At 29.2% G+C, this 26,368-nt stretch overlaps 1 protein-coding gene across 1 annotated transcript in view; it reads left to right on the forward strand.

Moving 5' to 3' along the window:
• The first annotated feature begins 633 nt into the window (after positions 1-633).
• The window catches only part of LOC136075139 (uncharacterized), a 55,723-nt gene continuing 29,988 nt past the window's right edge, over positions 634-26,368 (forward strand). Inside the window, exons 1-2 of the mRNA XM_065787478.1 lie at positions 634-733; positions 9,790-10,097. Coding sequence (XP_065643550.1) covers positions 9,800-10,097 — 298 coding nt within the window. The 5' untranslated portion in view covers positions 634-733; positions 9,790-9,799. The remainder of the gene's footprint in view (positions 734-9,789; positions 10,098-26,368) is intronic.

The following is a 26,368-nucleotide window of genomic DNA, read 5'->3' on the forward strand; positions in this document are numbered from 1 at the left end:
ACTAAAAAATTTTTTTTTATTATCATAACGCTCCTGCAAAAATCTAATATGAACTAATTTTATGCTTTTTTAAAATGCTAGAAAATAACCCAGAAAACTCCCTAAAACTACTTTATACTCTAAGTGTTTTTTTTCTAACATCTAAGTAAAGCGGCAAGAACATATTTGTTCCGGTGGATTTTAAAATGCATAATTTCAAAGACGGAAATTTTCTTGATTGACTTCCCAAAGTTCATGGCTACCCTAATTGTTGTAACCCAACTAAAGTAACTCAAACAAAAAAAGCTAAAATAAAGTAATCCAAATAAATCTATACGAATTAAATTCGTAATCCGTCGCAATAATATGAAAGATATATAATTTTTTGAAAAAAGGAGGTATTTAATAACATTTTAAAATTTCTTTCAAGTCTTTTTTCTTCAAAAAATAAAACATCATTAGTTTTATCGCAAGAGTATACAAACTTTATACATATAATTTTATTTGGGTTGAAATATCCAGAACCAAATAGTAATAATCTCAGAAAAACTTTCTTGTATTTACCCGGAACTTACACGTAACATGGGAAGGCTTTCAATAAATGGGTGTGTGGTATTGTTTTAAAGTCCAATAATAGTTGTGATTGTGTAATAGACTTCTCCCTAAAGATTTCATCTTTTCCAGTTGGCATCAAAAAAAAGTCGAGTTAACAAGTGTGCTAGTTTTGATGTTGAAACGTGAATTTTGAAGAGTTGTAAGTTTTAGATGAACAATTAAAATATTTAAATTTATTTACTTCTTCAAAATATCATTCTAATAATGAATTAAAAGCATTCAATTTTGATAACAGAGCTTATAACTCTATATATTTTCATACCCAAAATAATATTGAATTATTATAAATAAACCTAAATATAAATATATTATATATATAGATCCCTATTCGTTGTTTTGATTTTGAGAAACACGTGCGCATGCGCTGTCATTGGCAGTCAAAACAAACAATTTTAGCATTTCAGTTGAATTATAAAAAGTAAACATTTGGTATTTTTTATTATTTCCTAAACATCTAAAATATAGAAAGTTGGAAAGAATCAAGTTATTTTGAAACATTAGATGGAAGTGACAAGTTTAAGTATAAAAAGAAGCTTACTTTAAGTGACAGAAGCACGCTACCAGATCCATAAACATTGGTGGAAGCCTCTTGGAAAGATGGTGTTTCACTTTTGCCAGATATTCAGTGGGACGATATTTACACATCTCATAAATACACCGAGCCAATACACAAATTAGAATATAAAGGCTTATAAGTCTTTGAAGCATATAATTTTTACGGGCACGTTCAAGATGTTTTTTAAATACTGTAAAAGAAGATGTTCAGTTTTGTTTTGTAAAATCGAAGGTAGGGGAAATAAATAATGCAACGAAAACAATATATATTAAATAATTTTATTGCTATTGTTAATATATATATATATATATATATATATATATATATATATATATATATATATATATATATATATATATATATATATATATATATATATATGTATATATGTATATAAAGAGAGAGAGAGAGAGAGAGAGAGAGAGAGAGAGACAAAAAGAGAGAGAGAGAGACAGAAAGAGAGAGAAAGAGAGGGAGAGAGAGAGAGAGAAAGGGAGAGAGAGAAGGAGAGAGAAAGAGAAAGAGAGAGTGAGAGATAGATACATGCATACATAAACACATACCTACATTATACATACATACATACATTCATACATACATACATACACACATACATACATACATACATACATATTTACATACACACATACACACATACATACATACATACATACATACATACATACATACATACATACATACATACATACATACATACATACATACATACATACATTCATTCATACATACATAAATACATAAATAAATTCTTAACTTCATACATACATACATAAATACATACATACATACATTCATACATACATACATACTCTCATACATACATACATACACACATACACACATACATACATACATACATACATACATACATACATACATACATACATACATACATACATACATATTTACATACACACATACACACATACATACATACATACATACATACATACATACATACATACTCACATACATACATACATACACACATACACACATACATACATACATACATACATACATACATACATACATACATACATACATACATACATACATACATACATACATACATACATACATACATACATACATACATACATACATACATACATACATACATACATACATACATACATACATACCTACCTACCTACATAAATACATACATACATACATACATACATACATACATACATACATACATACATACATACATACATACATACAAACTAATGAACTATGTAACCACCAAATGTAGCAAGTGTTATTTATGGTAGAGAAATGGATGATAACGCACGTCTTTTTTATATTAAATTATTTAAAAAAAATCACAACAATTTCAAATTAGAAACAACTGGTATTCATATAAAAGCTAATTGTCCATATTTATAAGCATCGACAACTAAAATTATTAAATGTACATTTCACAGCAACTGTTTAGTAGAAATCAAGTATCCCTACAAATGTCGTGAAGGTTTTGGTAGTTGAAAAGAGGATGAAGATTTTCCTGGAAGTGAAAGTGGTGATTTAAAAACAAGCCATAAATGTTATATATATACATTTTACCAGAAACCATAACAAGGGAAAAGGATATTTATAATAGCAATAAGCAAAAATCTTTTGTATTTGTAAACGTCCATGCTTTAAACAAATGATTGCATGCAATAAACCTAGTTGTGAAATTGAATGGTTTCACTACTGATGCGTAAATGTAACTCGTGCTCCAAAAGGAATTTGAATTTGTCCAAATTGTTCAAAATAATATTTTGCACTATTTAGTTTAAAAGAAAAAAATTTTATTAGTCGTTTTTTATTTTTGTACTATACTTTTGTTTAAATTATAAGTCCAGCTACTGAAATCATTATACTGTCAAGTAAATCAACCTGGCTTACTGATATAGTTGATGTTAATAGTTGATATTTTTTTAAACGCCTAATAACTCTTTCTATATGGATTGTCACACAAGCTATTTATCAAGATAAATCAATGTCTTTTACAGCCATTTCATTTTTACTTTTTGTAAATGCTGGTATTAAAATAGCTCCACTTGTTGCTAATTCTTCTTCCACCAAAAATCCTCTATCAGCTAAAATAGAATCTCCATAACAAACTTTTTCTAAAAAACCTGAATCAATTGTGATCAGTTTGTCGGATGGTTGACCACCCCATCCAGATGAAAAATCTTGCAGCACCAGCTGGTGTTATCCCAATTAAATATTTAATGGTATTACGTGATTTATAGGTAGAGTAGGTTTGAGCCCTATCTGTTAAGTTATGTAGCCTTTTTATAAATATTTCAGTGCAGTAAATTATGCATACCCAGTTTTTAATGTTTGTTAAACAACACGACAAGTGTGCTCTTATACCAGCTCGCTCAGGCCACACAATTAAATTGCGCAATACATTAGCTAATTGTTTTATCTATTAGCGAAATATTTTTGTTACGGCTCTTTCATTAATGTTAAATCTCAAAGCTAAATCTTTATTATTATGTCCAAGTCTTAACATCATTAATACAATTAATAAATGGTTTTTTAAGGACATTGTTTTAACAATAGGTTTAACACAGGATTTATTTTCTTGCAAAATCAATTCACACAAAGCTTATTTGCAATTCCAGTCAAAAAGTTTAATGCTCTTTTTTTAATATTAATATATTCAATTATCTTGTCTATTGTTAACTTTAATTGTCTTTGACATTTTTATAACTTTTCTTTCAAATTGTTCTTTTCTGTTAAGTGCTGAAAAGTGCAATCTAAATCATTTAAAAAAAGAAAATCAAAAGAACTACTATAAATTTGATACTAATATTGAAGTTACACAAGTTATTTTTAAGATGAAGAAAAAGACATTAAAAGTTTGTGAAATCCTTATGGGAAATGAAAAGTCTAATGTTCCTGTCAAGTATGCAGCAGAATTTTTTTTTTTACTTCTTGGATAAAGTTGCTTTATTAGGCTTACCAAAGTATGTAAATGAGTTTAGCACTTTTTTGCCTTATCTGAGTCTTTAACCATACATCAAAATACTATAAAGTTTGAATATGATGGCATTGTACAATAGATGTAAGCATAAAATGGTTTGATTTTTATAAGCAAGTTTGTTTATAGTTGCAATTAGTTATAGTTGCATTTAGAAAGCATGCTCAAAAAAGTGTAAATCTTGTTCAAAAAATTATCAAGTAGGCATAGTCAATGACACACAGTAGTCATAAAAAGTTCTGCATGAAAGTTAATTTTTTTTTACAAGCCACTGGAATTAAACTGAAATTGATTATTTAGTTTAATTAAAATCTGGGAATTTATTATCTAGTCAACATTTTCAGCAAAACCTGCAAGTCTTTAAAAAAGATTAATGGATATAGAACTATTTTAATGTTGTGTTTTTAGTTTATAATTGTAACTATTTTAACTAGTGTTATTACCTATGTTTTGATTTAGCGGGCTAGATCTAGCCTTCATTCAACATTTATTAAATTATAAGTTATTGTTTTTTATATATTTTGTGATGTATTTTATTTTATATGTATTTTATTAAATATGTTTTTTATGCATCATTATTTATACATCCTTGCTGTAAAAATTTAAATCAGTCGATTTAGCTAAAGAATTCGAATTATATAAAGTTTCAAATTAAAGTTTTGTCATAGAAATGTGTGTTGGTTATATTTTTCTTCCTTGCCTTTATTAAAGAATTTGGTTTTTCCAGCACTATTTTTACTTAATAAATATTCTTTGTGATTAATGGTTTTTTCTACTTGCTAAACCTTTAGTTTAGCTAGTAGAAAGTACCTAACTCTCATTTGATCACTAAATTTTAATCATATGGTTTAGCTAAAGAATTCAAATATATAAACTTTCAAATTATTGTTTTGTCATAGAAATGTGTGTTATTAAAGCTAAAGAATTCAATTTATATAAACTTTCAATTTAAAATTTTGGTATAGAAATATATGTCTTTATTTAAAAAACTAGTTTTTCCGGCACATTTTTTGTTAAAAAGATTTTCTGTAATTACAGTATTTACAACTTGTAATGCTTGATCTAAAACTTTTGCTTAAAGCAAGGAAATAAATAGTATGGTGAAACCATTTTTATATTATGCTAATTTTCATTTTAATTTATCTTGATAGACAACCAAAATGACAACCTTGATTTAGCTACACTTTCTTATAAGTCATAAGTTTATTGAATTTCTAATAGCAATTTTGTAGAGATAAGCCAAAAAGTAACTAACCTTAGTCACAATCGCAACCAAATTCTTATTTATATTTGATTTAATGCTTTTATTCTTGTGATGCAAGTAAAAAACATGTGTTAATGCCTTGTTAAATTTAATGTTTTTGCTACCTCTAGCTATCAACTAGAAAGTCTAATAGTCTAAATATAACAAATTGTTATTGTCTATAACAAGAACTTTTTAAAAAAAAATTAAAAAAAAAACTTTCATCTCTAAGTTTTATTTTTTTCAATATTAAAACATCATGATAAATTCTTTTTACTAAATTTTTATGAGTGAGTTATGGATGCTATTTTACCTTATATTTTGAGTTTTGTGTTTAATATTTGCAATCTTTATATATATATATATATATATATATATATATATATATATATATATATATATATATATATATATATATATATATATATATATATACATATATATATATATATATAAATAAATATATATATATATATATATATATATATATATATATATATATATATATATATATATATATATATACAAACTTTTATATTACGTGAAGATTTTTAAATACTATTTCTATTTTTTTAAACTATAATAATAAAATACGATATATAAAACATTTTTAAATAGATCGATTAGTTACTTGGAATGATTCTTAAAAGTGGGCACTTTTTATTTAAAATATCCAAAAATGTTATTTGAATTTTTTATTTATTGAATAAGAAGTCGACAAAATTAGTTGTCACGCTCTGTTGAACTAATAGGTAGAAGTTAGAAATTATTTGCACTCTCGCGCAGTGATTTTTAAAGTATTATAGTGTTTTATTTTTGAATGAAAATATCCGCGGAAGAGAGTTAATGATCTTTTACTTATAATTAATATTTGTTGTGACAGCCTTTATGGACGACACGCTTGTATATTTTATGATAAATGTAAAAGCTCTGATTTTTTTAAATGTATTTTGTTGGATTAAAAAAAACGGAATTGAGAAGACAATTACAATAACTTTAATAGTCCGATTCAGATGTTGAGCTATATTCGTCGTCAATGGAGCTTTTGTCGGAACTATCGATTGTTTCTAGTGCAGCATCAGTGCCCTCCATTGATTCAAGGCGAACCCCCCTGCGTTTATTTAGGTATATATTGAGGGCACTATTCAAAATATCATCTCGTTTTTCTACGGTAAAATTTGGATCATTCCCGGCTATCAATATTGCGTCTTCCATTGTCTGGTTGCTCATTTTTAAACGACGATCACTTAGTATCAGGGTTAGTATACTGAAAATCCGTTCCACAGACGAGTTTGAGCAAGAAATGCACATTATTAGTTCAACAAGAAGAAGAAGGTTTGGGAAAGTTTTTCTATAATAAACAAAAATTTTCTCCCATAGCAGCGCCGTTGTAACTTCTTTATACTCTGTGTTTATTAATAATTTAAAAGCATTCCATTCAGAGAGAACCATTTCAACTTTTAATCCTGCGTATTCTAAAGGAATTTTAAATTCCCTTATTAATAAAGAGATGCTAGCATCGCCTTACATATTGTCTGCTGTCCAAAATTGGGGATCCAACCAACTCATTGATTCAAAGACCGTGTTTGACAACGAACTAAATCTATCGTCTATTAATGGTTTAATGATGTTGACTGCAGTTTTTCTAACTTCTATAGCAGCATTAATACTATCAAAGTTAATGTTAGTCATATCGTAAAGCTCAATGTCAACAAATTCTGCATTTGTTTTTTTTAACTCGTGGCCATCTTTGAAATAAGAAGAAGCAAGAGTAGTTGTATCATCTTTGTACTTGATTCTAAATTTTAGTAAATATGAATCAAGTATATCGTCTATTGTTCCATTACTTAATTCAACCAAGTAATCCTTAGTTAGATCTATGGCTCGTTTTACCTCGTGCACCATCAACGTTTTTTTTTCGAAAACCAATGATAACGGACTCAATTTCTCTAAGATGTCTAAGTAACCGCAAAACATGCATAACAGTTGGTAGTCATGCAAACGTTTGGAGATTCCGAAAAGTTTAGCGCGCATTTCTGCTGTGGTATTGCGATTGACAAGTGCGTTGTCAAAGCCTACAATAATTGCAGGCCAGTTATGTACCAATATTGTCAATCCTCGTCTTCTGTGACTAACAAAGCGCGTTCCTGATATTTTGGGCAAGGTGTAATATGTAATATTTAGTGCCTCTGCTGCTTTTTTAACTTCACTTTTTAATTTTCCAGAATTGCGAAATAAATGGAATATGGTAGTATAAAATTGATCACAATCTCTATATTGAACAATATTTCTTGCACTATCATTAATTGCCAGTTCCAAACGGTGGTTCACGCAGTGCATTTTAAATAGCCATGTTCTGTTGTTTTTCATTTGAGTTAAGACCCCATTATACATGCCTAAGTTAACGCTAGCTCCGTCAGAAGTAGCGCTGACAAGTTTATTTTTATATGCATCTGCAGTTAAAGGAATATTTCCTGATTCATTAAAAATGCTGTCAATAGCCTTTTTAATAGTATTAGCGTTCACACCACCCAAACTGTTTATCTCTAGTAAAGATACTACAAGATAAGCAGGTATGCCATCTCGTTCAACACGAACAAGAACCAACTCTTTCTCTTTTTCTCATCCTTTATTTTTCGTGCTTGAGAGCCATCAGAAAGTATGGAGAAAAAGTTTTTCTCTTTAACAATTTTAGCAATTTTTTCTTTAATGGCATTAGCAATGCAGGAGATAAATTGACGTGCTAAATATAAATGAAAATTAATTTGATCTTTGTTAATTTCTTAAATAATATCAAATTAATTTAAAAAATGAATTACCTGCTCGATTGTGGCCTTTTCCTTCTACAAGTTGCACACCATTAAGTCTTAGGCATTTGATAAGTACTTCAAAATGACTATGGGGCATGCTTGGTTTTAAAGCCATTTCGTATGCTGTTTTTATCATCTTAAAATACGCTTCACAAATGTTTTGCTTATTATATAAAGAGTTCTGGTTATCTGGATTTATAATGTGGCCTATTCCAGTTTCTTCAGTTGGGTTTCTCTTATCGATTTCCAGCGCCAGTTTATGGATATGACCTTCAAGATGACGATCAACCTATTTTAAAAATCAAAATTTAAAAATTAAAAACTTAATATAAAGACAAATTTATAAATTATCGCGGGAAAAATATTGTACTAAATATTTGTGAATAAAGTAAGTAAAAACTTCGTTGAAATTATTTACTGTATTTGCAAATTCAAATGAGCTTTTAATTTTAATCTTACCTGATGTTTTGTTACCACACTAGTTCCCTCAATAAACGCCTGCAAAGAACCAACCATTACTCCTCTAACTGAACGATCACTTAAAATAGCAAACTAGTTTCTTGGGCAAACCTTACACCATATTTTGATAACTAATCCGTTTTCTTCAGTGTTACCGATAAATTCCTCTTTCCCCCACAACAAAAATGTTTTTAAGCTCTTTGATATTGGCTTATTAAATTTAATTATTTTTGCCGCCGATGCCATTTTTATAACCTTCAATACTTAAACTTATATTTAATTTTTAATCTGTACAAATCTTCCACTCGCTGCGAAACGCTTTAATAACCTAATTTCTTTTGTTTATGAAATTATAACATTGCATTGTAGTAATGTAATAATTGAAAGAATTCGCTTAGTAAGAACTATTTCTAATTGCTTTTTTTTTTACTAATCATTGCTTGAAACGATTGAAAATTACTATTTTAAAAAGACTTTAAAATAGATTTAGTTATTAAATATTTGGTATATATATATATATATATATATATATATATATATATATATATATATATATATATATATATATATATATATATATATATATATATATATATATATATATATATATATATATATATATATATAAATATATATATATATGTATATAATTAAATAATATATATAATACTCTTGTTTATTTATTAAATGGTCGTTAAAAGTGATTTGTAAACGCTTTTCTGAAACTTTTATAAAACATCACAGAAGATAAAAGTTAATTATTTTAAACGTAAAAATGTAACTTAAAATAACTATCGCCTCGAGTTCGATTTTTTTTAGTTTAGTTAAAGTTTTTTTTATCTTTTTTGTTAAAATTCTTTTTTTTTTATATTTATTTAATGTTCCTTTTAATTTAGTTTTGTTAATATTTTTTTAACGCATTTCTCAACTGCTTTAAAAAAACCTAACTTCATATTGTCAAAAACGTCTAAGCAGCCGTGGTCAAATATAATATAATATAAATATAAGTTATATATTGATGAGTTTTATACTTACATTTATATAGACATAAATATTTACATATATATGTGTATGTATATTTTATTTACCCTGGTATAATAATAAATATTGTACTTTTTTGTAGAAACATCAAAATGGGTCAATGTTGTACCTATCAAAAAAAATCTGAAAGCACTGTTTTCAGCCAAGCGTTTAACTTAAAGTTTAGTGATAGTGTTGGATTAGATTGGAGAACTCTTGGGCGTCGGTTAAATATTGAAGAGTACTCTTTAGAATTGATTGATCAAGAAAATGTAAATGTTAATGCAAAAGCGTATTCAATGTTAACTAAATGGTTGCAAATGAATGACAATCCAACACTTGATGCGTTAACGACAGCTTTAATAGAAATGAAAAGAATGGATCTAATAAAAATAGTAGACAAATTCACAAGTAATGATTATTTGATTATATTTAATATAGTGAAAAATATATTTTTTAATCAAAATTCATTAATTTTTTTCTAATTACAAGTTTTTTTGTTTATGTATCCTTTTTTTTTTTTCTTTACATTAGTAGCATCTTTAACAAAACATTAAAACAAAATTAAAACTTAATTTTTAAATATTTTCTTTTCAGAATGATTCAAAATATCAGTTAGGAAATATCAAAAACTTTAATTAGTTTAAATTAATTTTTAACTAAGAGTTGGATGATTTAAAAAATACCATGTGTCTTAATTTACTAAACCTGATCTAAGTAGCTTGTTAAGTATAGAGATTTAATGAATTATTTTACCCTTAGACTCTTTTTAATTTGGTTTAATTTGTTTTTATTAGACATCAAGTCAAAAAATTTTATGTTTCGTCAAGTTTTCTGAGTAAAACTACACAAACCTAGAGTAAAACAACTTTATACTGACAATGATTATATATTTTAGTTAAACATCATCACTGGCAAAATAATAACATAATTAGCTAGCACTTTTACATATCCATCTTTTTCTGTATTTCTCTTCCTCAGACTGATAATTGTCAATAGTCTAGAATGCAATCTTTTTCTTTTGTTGGTTGTTCCAGCACTTTTTAATCTGTTTAATAATGAAACATAGTATAAAACGGGCGTTCCAGCACATTTTTTATTCAATTATTACACTAACCATAATTTCTTAACCTATTATTACTATAATTTATAAGCTAAAATAATATATTATTATATTAATATATTATGGTTACAAACTATGAGCTATTTTTTATACTTTTAAATCAATTTTTCAAGTGAAATCTACGCATAAATGTAATCTAGCTATGCCTAAAAGAAAGCAAGTCCTATTACATCAAAACTTCCAAATTGTCCAACTTGTGCATCTCAGAGTTTAATGTTACTACTAATCTTCTTCCAGTAGGAACATGAGGCATTGAATCAGTAAAATTTCTGTAAAATGAGATAGTAGTTGTTGAACCAATTACTCAACTTGATTGATACAATAGTCCAGATGATTCATTGTTATATGAATTAATATTAACACTATTACACGAAGAAAGATAAAAATCTTCTAAACTAGATGAGCAGTATATACATACACTATTCTGATCAAATCCCTGTAATACTGTATATTTATTTCCGTTATATGGTGTCCAAGGTTGTATAACAGAGTTAGTATTTACTGGAGAATTGTATGCTTCATATATGCGTAATCTAGATTCCCACCAATTTCCAGATAATCCAATTACATGCATTCTAATATACTTAAGATAAACACCTAGACCAGCATTGTCTATAGTGTCTAATTATACATATTCTTTACCATAAGTTGTGTTCATAAATCTAAATGTTTCTGAGTATAATTTAATAGATGACAATGATTGAGGTATTGATGTAGTCATTGTAATATGGGGCTGTATCCAATATATAACATTTTTACTAGTTTTATTGTATAATTGAATTACTAGACTAATAGTAAATGGCAAATCAAGTGTAAAGTATTGAAGTTTTTTCTCGTAATCAACAAATCAATAAATAGATAAATTAAATCAATAAACGATAATCTTTTCTCCTAACTAAAACTCTGCTATTTACAAATTTTTCCTCAATATATATACTCTATGCTTTTCCTAAAATATCCTTCAAAACACCGTCATAAATCACCGCAAAAACATAGTTACAATAATTATTGGTAAAAACTATTAAAGCTATTAAATCTCTAACGTCATTAAATGTTCTAGAACTTTCTAGAATTACACTCCTCCTTGATCCTTACGGATCATCCAAATAGCAATCAAAATATTTCGAAGGCATGCGCCGTTCCCGACCACTCCGTCGCAAAAGCATGTCGATTTCTTGGGGTCTATCTTCAGGTTCGACATTTTCTCGTTCGTCTCTAATACATCTTTAACTTGCTCTCCTTGATTTTTAGCGTTCTCTAGACCAGTTTCAGTATTCATCTCTATTTCCACATCAGGGATAATGCAGGACTGAGTATCATTTCGAGGTCTAACGTGTTTCACATGACGCGGAATGCCGTTCACTTCTACGATTTGTTTCGACGCATTCCGAGTCATCGTAGCTGGTTGCCACTTTGTATAGCACCTCGCATTTGGTGGTTTCAGCCAGACTTTATCGCTGATTCGAATCCTCTTATTCGTGACATTTTGCGCAGGAAGATTCTCTTTTCCCAATCCTTTCACACCAATGGTATAACTGTATATTTTGTCCATCGGACTTGCACCATTTTTGTCGGCTGAGACATTGTACCAATATAGTGCTTCCGGTATCGACATTTTCGATCGTTCTGCTATTCTCTTGATCGTACGGTGGTTTCTTTCTACAATTCCATTTCCTTCAGGATAATAAGCGGCTCTAAATCTAATTTGTACATCCCAACTATCAAGGAAACTTCTTATCTCTTTAGTTTTAAATGTCGGCTCATTGTCAGTCAATATTTCAGACGGTGCTCCACGTTCACAAAAAATAAGACGGAGTATTCGGACTATGGCAAGACTACCGTATGAGCTTGATAATTTTCGCCACAACGCGTATTTTGAAGGTCCGCAATCAATTAGACTCAAAAGCTTGTCAGTGCCATAATGCGTAATGTCCATGGCCAATCTTTCCCAGTTTCCTTCAACATCCAATTTTCCTTTTTCCCACCGTATTGGCGCTGGATCTATTGACTGACATGGTTCGCAACTTTTTATCACATTTCGAACATCGTTTTCAGTAGCAGTCGGAATTGCTTTACGAACAAAGTTTAACGTTCGATTCACTCCGAAATGTCCAGTTCTTTGGTATATATTGGAAAAAGATTCAGCCTTCGTAGCTACGATTCCCATACAACTATTCCGACACTCTGGCACAGTCAGTTTGTTGAGCCATCTGCTGCGAATTCTTGTCAATGCGTCAGCCAAATTATCTTTAGAAGGAATGAGTTTTACCTCAACGCTAACATTGTATTCTTCAATTAGCTGTTGCAACACGCTCAGTCTTCTTCGAATCAGCATTTCACCCGTCGCTTTTGATCTCAACCTTGATTTTCCTGTAAGAACGTCAGAAACCCAGTGGAATACTGTCACGGAATCGGTAAAAACAGTCACTTTCTTCAGCTTCGACATCAGAGCCCTATTCATTCCACGTATCACAGCGTCTAATTCTGCCATGTTTATATGAATATCAGACGTTTCTTTTCGCAGCCATGTTGCATCCTCCACAGTAGTTTCCCCAACTTGAACAAGAGCACCCATCGCTAAAGAACTGGCATCAACCCACACTTTTCCCTTATCACCACACACAGCCCAATCACCACAAGCAGGCTCGCAATATTCCACCTCAGCAAATACTTCTTTAAGCACCCACTTAACGTTCTCATCACAAATTTCATCGTCCCAACCCTTCGTCAGACTGACAGCTTTCCTCTTCAAGAGACTACAAATCACTCGCAGCCAACCACACACGGTTAAATGTCCAACCAACTTTCCACAGATTGAAAACACAACTCTCCTGGTTAACTTTTGCGAGATAGCATCATCTCGATTCCCTCTGGACCACATCAGTTTGTTACCAACCTTGCGCACACACAATCCTAACACACGAACTCCATCATTACCAATCTGCTCACCTTCTTTACTTTCTAAACCATATTTTAAAAAATGCCTCTTGACATAATCAAGACTCACCACACTTTCGTCTACGAAAATGTCGTCAACATAAGCGGACGTTCCACTCTTCACTAATTCGTCATACTCTAACAGCCACCTCCGATCAATCCAATCCTGTAGTTCGTTTTCATAGTCTGCTCTAGCGTGTTGTGGAATTCCGTACTGTGCCACTTTATTGAGCAATCGGTCGGGGCTTTCTCCATCTCTCCATTTCCATTTGATTCTACATTCAACACCATTAAAAACTGCTTCGTGATCTTTCTTTTTTATTTCGATTTTCTTAACTTTGTCCTCGTTCAAAGCCGATGCTCCACAGTACCTCAATCCGAACTTCGTCTTTCCCAAAGGAGAAATGGATACTCCACCTAGTAATATAATAGAACTCATTCCGAGCATCATATCAACTCCAAACGGTTGGAAGTCCACTAAAATAACTTCATCACGTGCTTTAATGCCATTAACCTCAAGAATCACGACCGCTGAGCCAGTGCACTGATGAACTTTTCCTTCAAACGTTACTACCTTTTGAGAGTTTGAGTACCTACATTGACTTTTGGGCAGGAATTTTTTATTCAAAATTGTCTTCAAATATCCTGTGTCCACTAAAGCTGTCGCAACCATACCGTTAACTTTTAAACAAATAACATATAATGCGCTCATTCCACCGTTGTTCAGGAGCGAGGTAGCGCAGATTCCTCGCTTCTGCAATCGTTTCCCTGCAGCTTCCAGCATTTCGATGCAATGTGTCCTTCCTCACCACATTTAAAACATCTAACAGTCTTCAGTGACAAGTTCTTCGCAAGCAAACAATTCTTTGCAATGTGATTCAAACCTTTGCAGTTGTAACACACTAACGCGGTTTTTGTAGCATGGCGTCTAGAAACAGCGCCAACAGCGTCACTGTCAATCACATTTGCACAGTTCAAAGCAGCTCTCACTCTGGGTAACATTTTATCAATCGGGTCGATTACGGCTCGAAATCTTGATGATAAAACTTCTGGCAAATCCACAACAAACGCCAAACGCACAGACTCCTCTGATAATTTAGCAAGATAGGCTAATCGTCTTAAATCAGCCAAAAACACGCCGTCTTTTTCTCCGTCACATAATTTTCGTTTTGTAAACAGTTCATATGCAGTATAGGCATCTACAGAAAACGCCGCTAATAACACACGCTCGACTTCCACAACATCTTTTTTTGTCTTCCGCGGTTAAAGCATCGTACACTGCATAAGTAGCTTCTCTGAGAAGAATCGGAAAAGTTAGTTCAAGCTTTAAGTTCTGAATTTCAGCAATCACTTTCGTTTGTTGAATCCAAACAGCAGCATCCGAAGTGCCATCATACGTTTCAAACATATCAAATAATCTCATACTTGGTTCCATGCCCGGCTAGCTTGTAGTTTTTTCTCGTAATCAACAAATCAATAAATAGATAAATTAAATCAATAAACGATAATCTTTTCTTCTAACTAAATCTCTGCTATTTACAAATTTTTCCTCAATATATAACTCTATGCTTTTCCTAAAATATCCTTCAAAACACCGTCATAAATCACCGCAAAAACATATTTACAATTATTATTGGTAAAAACTATTAAAGCTATTAAATCTCTAACGTCATTAAGTGTTCTAGAACTTTCCGGAATTACAAGTATCCTCCTAATGCATTAGCTGTATATACATTATAACCTTGTAAAGAGTGTGCATAAAATGGTCCACCAAGTGGTGAAAGTAATAAATCACAAGCTAAAGGAATATTATTATTTCCAATACTTGCTGTAGAAGTAGAATAATCTCCTATGCATAGTGCATGATCTGCATATATTCTAAGAGATACATTACCTGGATCATTATTATTAGGATCTAATCCTTGGAATGCTAACCAGAAGTTTTTTGAGAATACCAGGACCAGAAGATTGTGTAAAAACTGTTGTTGCATCAGCACCTGTACTTGGTGGAATAGTCTGGTATTTTAATCCAAGGCATGTTAAACTTGAATTTGGTGTTATTCCTAATTCATTAAGATTAAGTGTTTTATTATCAACATAATTTTTTGTAGCAACATCTTATGAGTTAATAGGTTATGCTACATTTATTAATTTATTAGAATTCATATTAATATTACTAGCTGCATTATTTTGTCCATCTCTCCTAATGAACAAGTTAGTAGCTTGAGATATAATTAAACCATCTACAGCTACAGCTGAAGTAGTAACGTTACCGAATTTATTAGGCATTTTATATATAAAGAAAAAATTTTTTAACTTTTTTTTAATTTTTTTTTAAAATTACCATAGGTTATTAATAATATTCTGAAAATCATGTCCCTCATCTAGTTTTTTTAAAACATATAAATACAAGTGACCACAGAATGAGGTATTTCCAAATTGAACTCTTTCACTATTATAATAAATAGGTCTTTTGAAATAATTAACAATTTCAACGGGCGGTGGTAGTCCATAAGAGTCAAAACTTAGTTTTTCATCTCCGTCTTTGTACCAGCAAATCCAGTGAAATCCTTGCCTACTTGAATCTCCTGTATTTGATATTCCACATTCTTTTCTTTGTGTATTTTTTGGTAATTCATCTCTTACAAATACACCTCTAAAATGTTTTGTTTTTAATTTTTTTGCTGCTTTGATCAATTGAAAAATTATTAGTGGTTCATTTAGTAAAACTATTCCTTCAATATTGATAAGTTTATACTTGTTATTTTCCATTTTTACTTATAGATATTTTTATTTTTGAGCTCTTTGACTTCTTTGCCTAATTGACCTATAAATTATTTTCTTTTAGTTTGTAGTGTCCATATGCTAATGTGTGTATACCATCTTCTAAAATAACTCTTTTATCGTCTTCTGCACTTAATGCTTTTTTATTGACCTCTTCTGTGTAAAGTTCATGTATCTATGATCTTATTACATTCATTTTCCTAATATGATCTCTTTTATTTAATAAACAATCTTTGTAATCTTCATGTGTTCTTCACTTTTTAACAACATTTTTCTTTACTCCTTTACATCTTTTGTTATCTTTTCCGTGTACTTTGTAAAAATACAACTTTGATCTGAGTCCTACAAATTCTTCAATTTGTGCTCCTCCAGACTCATCTTTAAACATTCCAATTACTTTCTTATTAACACCAACTTTAAAGCCTACATTATTAATTGCTGGGTGCTTTGGGTTAAACTCACTAGTATCAAATTTGCTTTTAGCATCTTTAGAAATATTAGCATAAAAGTCTTCTGTTTTAATTTCGTATGTTAAAGAATCTGTATCTGTGAATAATAGTTTTGCTCGATCAGCATATTTTTTCTTTATGTAATCATAATAAAATTCACACATTAGAGTTTTGCTCAAATCTAATATACACATTCCTAAGTAAATTAGTTTAGCATATTTTAATTTTGTTCTTTTCATATGTATTGCTATTAAGTTTTCATCAAATAATGTTCTACTTTCAAAGTTTGGTTTTGATGCTAATTTAATAGCTTCATTTCTGTCTGTTACTAATCTAATATCAACTCTGTTTTCAACATTCTCCATTGTTTTTCCAAATACTGAATTGTTCATGAGTTTAAAAAACTCTTTATCAAAATCATTAGTTGCTTTAGTTCTGAGGTTTGTATTTAGTTCAATGTATTCATTTAGCTATGCTCTTTCTTCAAATTTTATTCCTCTATGAATTTTAGTAATCTTTAATCCTAATCTTTCATACAATTCAAGATTTTCATAATGTACTATATATTTTTTCTTATTATTTAAGTTAGGGACTAATTTTTCAACTTTATCAATATTTAATCTTTCAGGTGCAAGTGGATAATTGTTATGTTCATCATGTAGATATTCAGGGTAATCTAAATCTACCTCTAGTATACATGAAATTGATTTCCAGTTTTCTATTTCATTTTCATCCATCCATTTAAAACCATGTGTTGGAAGTGATTTACTCATTGCCCATCCATATAAATTATTAGCATCTAAATATTGGATGAATGTTGATGGCTTGCTTTGATCATACTCATCACCCATGTACTTTTTATTAGAAGTTCCTAACCTATTTGATATCATACTAATTCCACCTCTTATACCTTTCTTTATCATTAGTATCATATCGTAATCACTTAGCAATTCTAATTTTATTTTTGTTTTCTTTAATGCTGCATCCCGAGCTAGTCCTGCTGATGTATAATACCAAGCAGGATCTAACAATTCATACAAACATCTCTAAAATTTTCAAAGACGTCAGCTAGTAAAAGCATATCTGAAACATTGTACAAGTCATGATAATCTCTAAATGTTTTGCAATTAAACTCATTCCATACGTTTTGTGCATGTGAGTAATCATCATCACTTATATCTTCATCGTTCAATTTTGAAAAGAATGATTCTTTTGGCGGTAATTGTGTCTCATTTAATCTATTAATAGAATCAACCCAATCATATGGGTATACTTCTTTTCTTAGTAACAATTCTAATTTTTTGCCTGAATATAATTTTCCGATATTCTTACACTAGTCTTTTGATAAATTCTTCGATAAAGCATCTAAACTAGAAGGCATAAATCTATAACTATCTAAGAAACAAAGTTCACGTTTAACTTCAAATTTCTTACCCTCTTTCATATACTCATCAACTTTAATTCCTCTAAAAAAACTAATATACTTTTCTTCATAGTTTGGTATACAACTCAATTTTCCTCCTGATAATTTCTTTATAAATAAGTGAGAATCATAACCAAATAAATTGTGAAATGGTTTAAATTTTATAGTTTAAATTACAATTTTGATGAGCAGCACCTCGATATTTTCCAGTGATATGACAATGGTCACGTACTTTAGCTATTATAAGTTTTTCTCCACAAATGAGACATTCTGTTGTTGCATTAAAATCATACTTGTTTTCACTATTAAATATCATCTTTTTTGAAAATTTAATCATACCATAAATATTTTTAATATCTCCTTGTAAACTATCAACAAAAATTTGTGCAACATCAACTGTTTCACTACTTGTAGTAAATGTGACTGGACTTCTTTGATAAAAACTTTTATCAAAACATTAATTATATTAACAGAATGAACTTGGAATATGTTTCCGATATTGTTTAGTATAAGCTTCATTCAGATTTGGTTCACAATTGTCAATTTGTTTGATAAAACTTTCAAAGTCAGCATATACTACAAACGGAACTCTCATTGATTTATTGTGATTAGTAAATTGCATTGTTGAATTTGGTGGTGGAAGTTCGATACGTACTGAATCATGTGTTTCACAATACGTTTTATGATTAGATAATGATTCTTCTGAATTAAATCCTAACAAAAAATTTCTACATTAGTGATTTTTGCAATGTTTATTTGATGTTTGTGATGAAAGTAATCTGCTTAAATTTTTTATTAAACAGTAATGATTCGTTTGGCCATTTGAGATTAATAGTAAATCTATTAAATGTTTGCGATCATTATTCTTTGATACATGCAGTATATGAACTTCTGAGTTTTTTTTTTTTTTTTTTTTTTTTTTTTTTTTTTTTTAGGTGCCCCAAGAAGTCCTAACGGTCTTGTCACAGAGCACCGCGGAAGTGCATTTAACCAGGAAGTTCACGCCTCCTTCCTTACCGTGACGCGAAAATATGTCCAGAGCTCGTTTCGAACCTGGGTCTCCTGCTTATAAAGCAAGCGTTCTAACCACTACGCCACGGCCGCACTTTTTTCATAACCATATACATTGACACTGATATCTTGATTGTTCTTCTCAAATTGTGTGATTTGGTTTAACGATACTGGAAGTTCTATTTTATCCCAGTTTATATTTTCTGCTTGATTTTTATGCTCCTTATTTACTCTTTGAGGATTATTATCTGTTGGATTTAATGCTCTTGCAATACACCACTTAAAACATTGATTATCTTCATTTTTTATTATTATCGCATTTTTATTTGCTAAATTTTTATTAGGTGGAATGTATGATTTAGCTTTAATAGGATTATACTCAATAATATTTATATCCATCTTTTCAACAGAAACAAATCTCCAATCTGATTCTGCTTGTTGATATAATGATAATGATTCTAAAATTTTCTGCTTTGATAATTCATAAAACTCGTCTAAATCTGTTGTTTCTAATACAACTTGATTATTCGTTCTAAATGGTGCAGATGTAATTATAGTTTCTCCTGTTTTAATATCAGTACGCTCCATTTCACAATAGAGAACTGTATAAACCTTTGAATTTCTATTTTCGTTTAGTACTTTAATAGCACTATTTTAGCAGCATTTACGAAGGATAAAGCATCGTAACTTTCTATCCATTTAACTGTAAATTGTTTTGTCACAATTTTAACAGATGATTTCTTTAATTTTAATTCTATCGGATTTCTAATTCCAAATTTTTGATTTTGAAACTGTAGATTTTAATTCATCAACTTTTTTATTCACAACCTTTTTAATTGGTTCTAGAACATATGATACAATCCAATTTGCAAGAGAATTAATCTTTTTATTTATTTCTTTTCTAATTTGTGTAATAGGCTGAAAAGGTGACGGAGCTAAAATTGTTGATGATATATCTGGAACAGGCTCATCAAGTAGATACTCCGTATCCATGCTAAGTATAATTCTATGTTCAACTGATTGCATCGGTGTTTTCAATAACGCACTTTTGAGATCATCTTTTCTCATTCTATAATGACCTTTAATTCCTCGCTCTTTAGCGATTTGTTTTAATTCTGCGACTTTTTTATTTTCCATTATTATATAGCAAGATACTTTTTTTTAATTTTCATTTTCTTTATATCATTTTTCAAAATATTTTTTCTTGTCAATATTTCATATGTAAAGTTTCATATGAAATTTAAATGCATCCCCCTCATCCTCGTATTCTACACTAATAAGTAGCACTTCGATATTTTGCAGTTTCCTGTTCTTTTATAATTGTCAATGTTCTATATATAAAAGGTGCAGGAGTTAAAATTTCTGAAGATGTTATATCTGGAATAGGTAGAAATGGAATAGAATAGAATCATCTAGTAGATACTCTGTATCCATGTGAAGATTTTATTATTTTAATTTTTCAGAATTTAATATTTTAATCTTATAACCATTATTAATCTTCCCATCATGCATTTCAAGATATCTATATCCATGACCAGTTCCACGCATAGCACTATATAAAGATTTATATACTTTTTCTTCTCCTGTTTTTATGTTTGTTAATTTAATAGTGACTGGTTTTTTCTTAATTGTTCTTAATCTTTCATATTTTATATCTATATCTTTTTTCTCTTCTTTACTGGATGTATTTTAGGTCTTCCAACTGGTCTTTTCTCATTTACTTCTTTACTCGATATATTCAAGGTCTACCAACTGTTCTTTTCTCATTTAATTCTTTCACTTCAGCCATAATAGATTCTTCATCTAATAATTTATTTTTAATTGCAATCATTAGCAATGTAGAAATATTGTCAGATGTTTTTGAAATGTTATTTTCTTCTAATAAATTTTTTAAACTTTTCTTTGTATAATACATTTTTATTATATAGAGAAAAAAATTTAATTAATTTTCAAAACAATTTAATTTACAAAAATTTAATAAACAACATTCATTTTATTACCGTCTGATTGAAATTGTAACATTCTATCAGATAATACAGTATATGCCTGAGTATTTGCTGGTACAGCTGTATTAAATGTTGCTCTAATTTGTACATCTGTTGTTGATGATTTTAATCTTTCTGATTGTTTACTAACATCAAAAACAAAGATTGGGAATAAATCTCTATAGTCAGAAGAATTTATACTGCTGTGTGTGATCAATTCATTCATTCCATAAAATTTTTCATTAAACACAGCTGCTTCTCTATAAGCTCTTGGAAATTGCTGATTTGGGAATGGCAAATTATAATCAACAGCAGGATATCTGTCTTGATTAAGCATAATATATATATTTTTCAAGTCGCAATGATTAAATATTGAAGGATTAGCATTTTGGTCCCCACTCTTACTTGATAAAAATCCAACAATAATGTATCTTGGGTTTTCAAGAGATGTCTTTACACTCAATCTCCAAGAAAATGTAGTAGCTTGTGGAACAGATATAGTTTCTCACTGACGCCGACGAAAACTTACTGGAATTGTCACTTTTGATTTGATTTGCTCATAAAGTTTAAACCTTTCTGCATCTGCTGGTTGCACATGTGGCATAAACAATGATATTTTACAAAGATAACCTTTTCCTGCAGCTACACCAGCAAGCTTAAAAATTGCGTTATCATCACTATCTCTTACAAGAGTTATTGTTTAAGCCCATAAATAACTTTGTCATAATCATCACAGAATCCAAAATGTGTCTTAAAGGTACGCAAAATGAAAATATTCCTTTTGTAGTTGGTTTCTGAATTAGGTATGCTTGTCTTGTTGCAAACCCTGAGTTATCTGCAATTACTGCTGTTGTTGTATTATCTTTATACTACAATTGATTTAATCCTTGCTCTAATTGAAAGTCATTTGAATATTTAAGCTTTCCTAACATTGTAGTTGTTTGACCTGGATAATAAACAGTTTCTATATCTTGGTTTGATAATTTGTATGTTTTTCAACTAAATAAATGCATAATACCAATATTTGTAAGCGCCTCTGCGTGTGTATAGGCATAAGCTGTTCCATCAGCTTTAACAAGTTGTCCTTCAAATAAGAGAAAAGAGCCTCAGATGGAAGTGTGAACAAATCTTGTTGCTCAATGTTGATTCTTATATCTCCACCACTATTTAGACTTACACCATTTGCTGGTTCATATTCATGGAATTCATTTCCTTCAATTCCATTATCTACAAATGGAATTTCCGTAAAATTTAATACTTCGGAAGTTGTTATTTTATTTTTTTATATACAATATAAAAAATTTTTTTTTTGATTGGCAATTCTTAAAAAACTGTATAAAAAATTTAGCAAGTCTACGCGTAAATGTAATCTAGCTATGTGCAGCTCATTTATTTAACAAATTAAATCTACGCAAGTTAAACCTACGCAAGTCGAAGGCCGCGTCCTTTTTTAACTAGATCTTCTATTCTTATAGCATTTTCATTTGATACTTTTTTTACTAATCTTATTGCAGAACCCATCATTAATTTATTTATATTTGTTGTTACCTCATCTGCATTATTTTTTTTAAATCCGAAGGATCCATAAGAATTAGATCCATTATTATTCATATCATTAGATGCAACAAAATTTAAAATTATTTCATCAATTTTTTTATTAATAACAGGATGTGAAACTATTTTTAAAGATGCTTTATCAATTATTTGTTTTCTTTTTTCTACTGCAGCATTTCTAGCAGCTTCTATCGCTGATGTTGATAGTTCTTTTCCTGCTGATTTAGCTGCAGTTATTGCAGTTTTTCCTAAATCAGTAACAGCCATCTTCTTCAACATGATGATACTATTGTTACATTTGACGCTTTTATTCGTTTAAATAAATCTCTTATACTTTCGAATATACCACTTTCTCCAATAGCATGTTTCTTTATATATCTCTTATGATTAACAATTAGCATTTTTTTATGTACTATATATATTTTTTATATTCAGCGTCATTTCTTGCTCCAGTGTTACCTGCTTTCCATGCAGCTATACATAATTTAAGCTTTTCAATTAATGAATTAGGGTCGCTAGGAAGAATTATAGTTTGTACTTTTGTCCCTACTCCTGTTCCTTTTGATTCACGCTTCCTATTTATATCTCTCAAAATAGGGGCTAGTATTTCTCTGTTATTTCTACTACGAGACAACTTTGGCTACTGGTGCTGCAATTATTGTTGCTAAAAAGCCAATTCCAATAGTTCCAAGTGCCATAGTGCTTGCTAGTAATGAATTATTAATTGCTGAAATTATTTTTACATCTCTATGATTAAACTCCATTTTAATAAGTAAAAATAATTTTTTTAAATATTATTTTTTTAAATTATTTACAATACATTCACAAAACATAAACTCCTTTTTTAATCAATAGATCAGAATCAGAATTATTAACAACATTTACGACAATATCATCAACGGACTCTGATATTACATTTTGTAAACTTAACATTTTTAATTTAAAGTTCTTCTTTAAATGAAACTAACGCAACACCTTCATTAACTACTACACCAAACTTTATAAGAATATATTGATGTGATAGAGATTTTATTGTAATGTCGTTTTGTGCAAATATTTCATATTTATTATCATTTATTAATACTGAAGGATGCTTTAAATCTTTGTGTACCTTAGAATGAAGAATTGATTTTGGAAGTTCATCTGGTATATATGTTTTTTTTATAAATTTATGTACTGTCATTTCTTTTTATAAAGATTATAAAAAAATTTTAAGAAATCATAAAAGTAAAAGTTCCTAATAATAAACCTTCACCTGTTGATGTATATCCATTTCCACTACGTATGTAATAACCATCACCTACAGAACTTCCTTTACTCCATGGTCATTTGCAGCTGTCATTTTAACTGCTGTTCCATTTTTTTCCTGTACACAATACCTCTTCCAGCAATTTTATCAATCAAAGCTGATCCAGCTACTGAACCTACTCCTGCTAATAAACCTGTTGTAAGAGCTGGAGCAACGCTTGATAATAGAAATCTTCCAGCTGTACCAAGTCAAGGTAAAAGTGCTCCAAGAAATCCACCCTTTATTTTAGAATTGTAAATGAGTTACGCTTTACTTAAATCAATTATTACACCAGTACTATTTTCATATGCTTTCTTAATTTTATTCAATTGCCTTTTTGTTACAGCTAATGCATTATTACCATTAAAAACTGAATGGGCTAATTTAATTCTAGCTTCTTCACCAATTGTTTTTTTAATTTTTTTCAATTGTCCCTCTGAAATATTTATTTTAATATTAGTATATTTACTCATTTTTATATAGATATAAAGTAATTTTTTTTTAAATTACGAAAAATTCAATTTATATACTTCATATATTAAATAATTCTCTTACATTAAATACTTCTCTAATATGAACTGTGATATTTACTTCTTCTAGACGTAAATCTAAAAGATTTCCATTTTGATCGATCAGTTTATTTTCCATTCTTGATATTTTATTTAGTATTACTGGTAAATAAATTAAGGGGTTCTGCTTTTCAACAATTTTATATCCAGGACCTACATCTGGAAAAATTGAATATATAACGTTACCACTTCCTCCATTTACATACGATGATCCTATTATATTTCTTGTTACTCTTATACTATTAACACTTAATATGTCTACAATATTTTCTGATTCATGATAACCTGATGAACATACTTGACTATTAAAACCAAAAACAGTTCTAACTGAATTTGAAGTTGTAAAATCAACTTTATAACCAGCTGCAATAGTCAAAGCTGCACTTAATGTATTATTATTATTTCCTCCAATTGTAATATTTGCAACTCCTGAACTTGCATCGCTGTTTCCTTTCATAATCAATTGAATATATTTATTTATATCATTAAGTTCATAACATCCATCTGGAATGTTTATATCCTTCCAAGTTGATCCATTATCTAATCTATATCTAAAATTGTTGTTTGAAGAACTAATATTAGGAAAACTGTAATATGTCTGTAAACTAACTAAAGCCATTTCATATTTTCTGTCTTCTTTATTTTCCATAGTCTTTATTAGAAGATAGATCTATAATAACAAATCCATGAGGCTCTGACCAAGCTTTCTTACAAAAATTTTTAAACTCATCTTTTGACATATCACTTGAAACATGATCATTGTAAATGTGATTTAAATTCTTTGAATCTTGTGGAAATAAGCAAATCAAATTTTTATTTTCTCATATAGTTTGCCTAAGTAACATAAAATAATTTTGTGCAAGATAGAAACAATCTACATTACTATGTCTTCCTCTTATATAATATTTTTCACACTTATTTTGCTTTGTTAATTATAAATCATCAAATATCATCAAATCATTCTTATGAATATGAAGATCTTGAGGATCTGGTACATCTTCTGCTGTTTCAAAAAACTTACACTCCATATCTGTTTTCTCATTTAAATTTTTTGAAATGTCTTCAATTATAAGCTCAGGGTTTGCATTTAATTTTTTTATTTGGTCTTGTAGCTTGAATAGTTCAAGAATAATTTCTTTTGGTAATTTTTTCTAAAAAGATGGTTTTAATATTTTGTATTCTGGTTGAAAAAGAGATTTTCCAAAAACTTGTAAATTATTATAGTCTAACCAACCCGGTCTCAAAAGTAAATTCAATAATAAAGTAGTTTTTCCACAACCCGACTTTCCAACAATAATTCCTTTTATACTCTTAGGTAACAACTTATTATTATTTCTCTTATTGTTATTCGCATTCCATGACAAATCTATAATATCCATTTTTATATATTTAAGATTTTTATTTTTTGTATATAAATATTTCTTTATATATAAAAATGTACTGTGTTAAATGTAGAAACAAAACAAATACACTAAACTTGCAAAATGTTGTGAGTAAAAGCAATAGAAATATGCAAAGTGGAACTTGCGCTATTTGTGGAAAAACAAAAACTCAATTTG

The sequence above is a fragment of the Hydra vulgaris genome, chromosome 01 (genome assembly GCF_038396675.1).
Source record: "Hydra vulgaris chromosome 01, alternate assembly HydraT2T_AEP".
NCBI lineage: Eukaryota > Metazoa > Cnidaria > Hydrozoa > Anthoathecata > Hydridae > Hydra > Hydra vulgaris.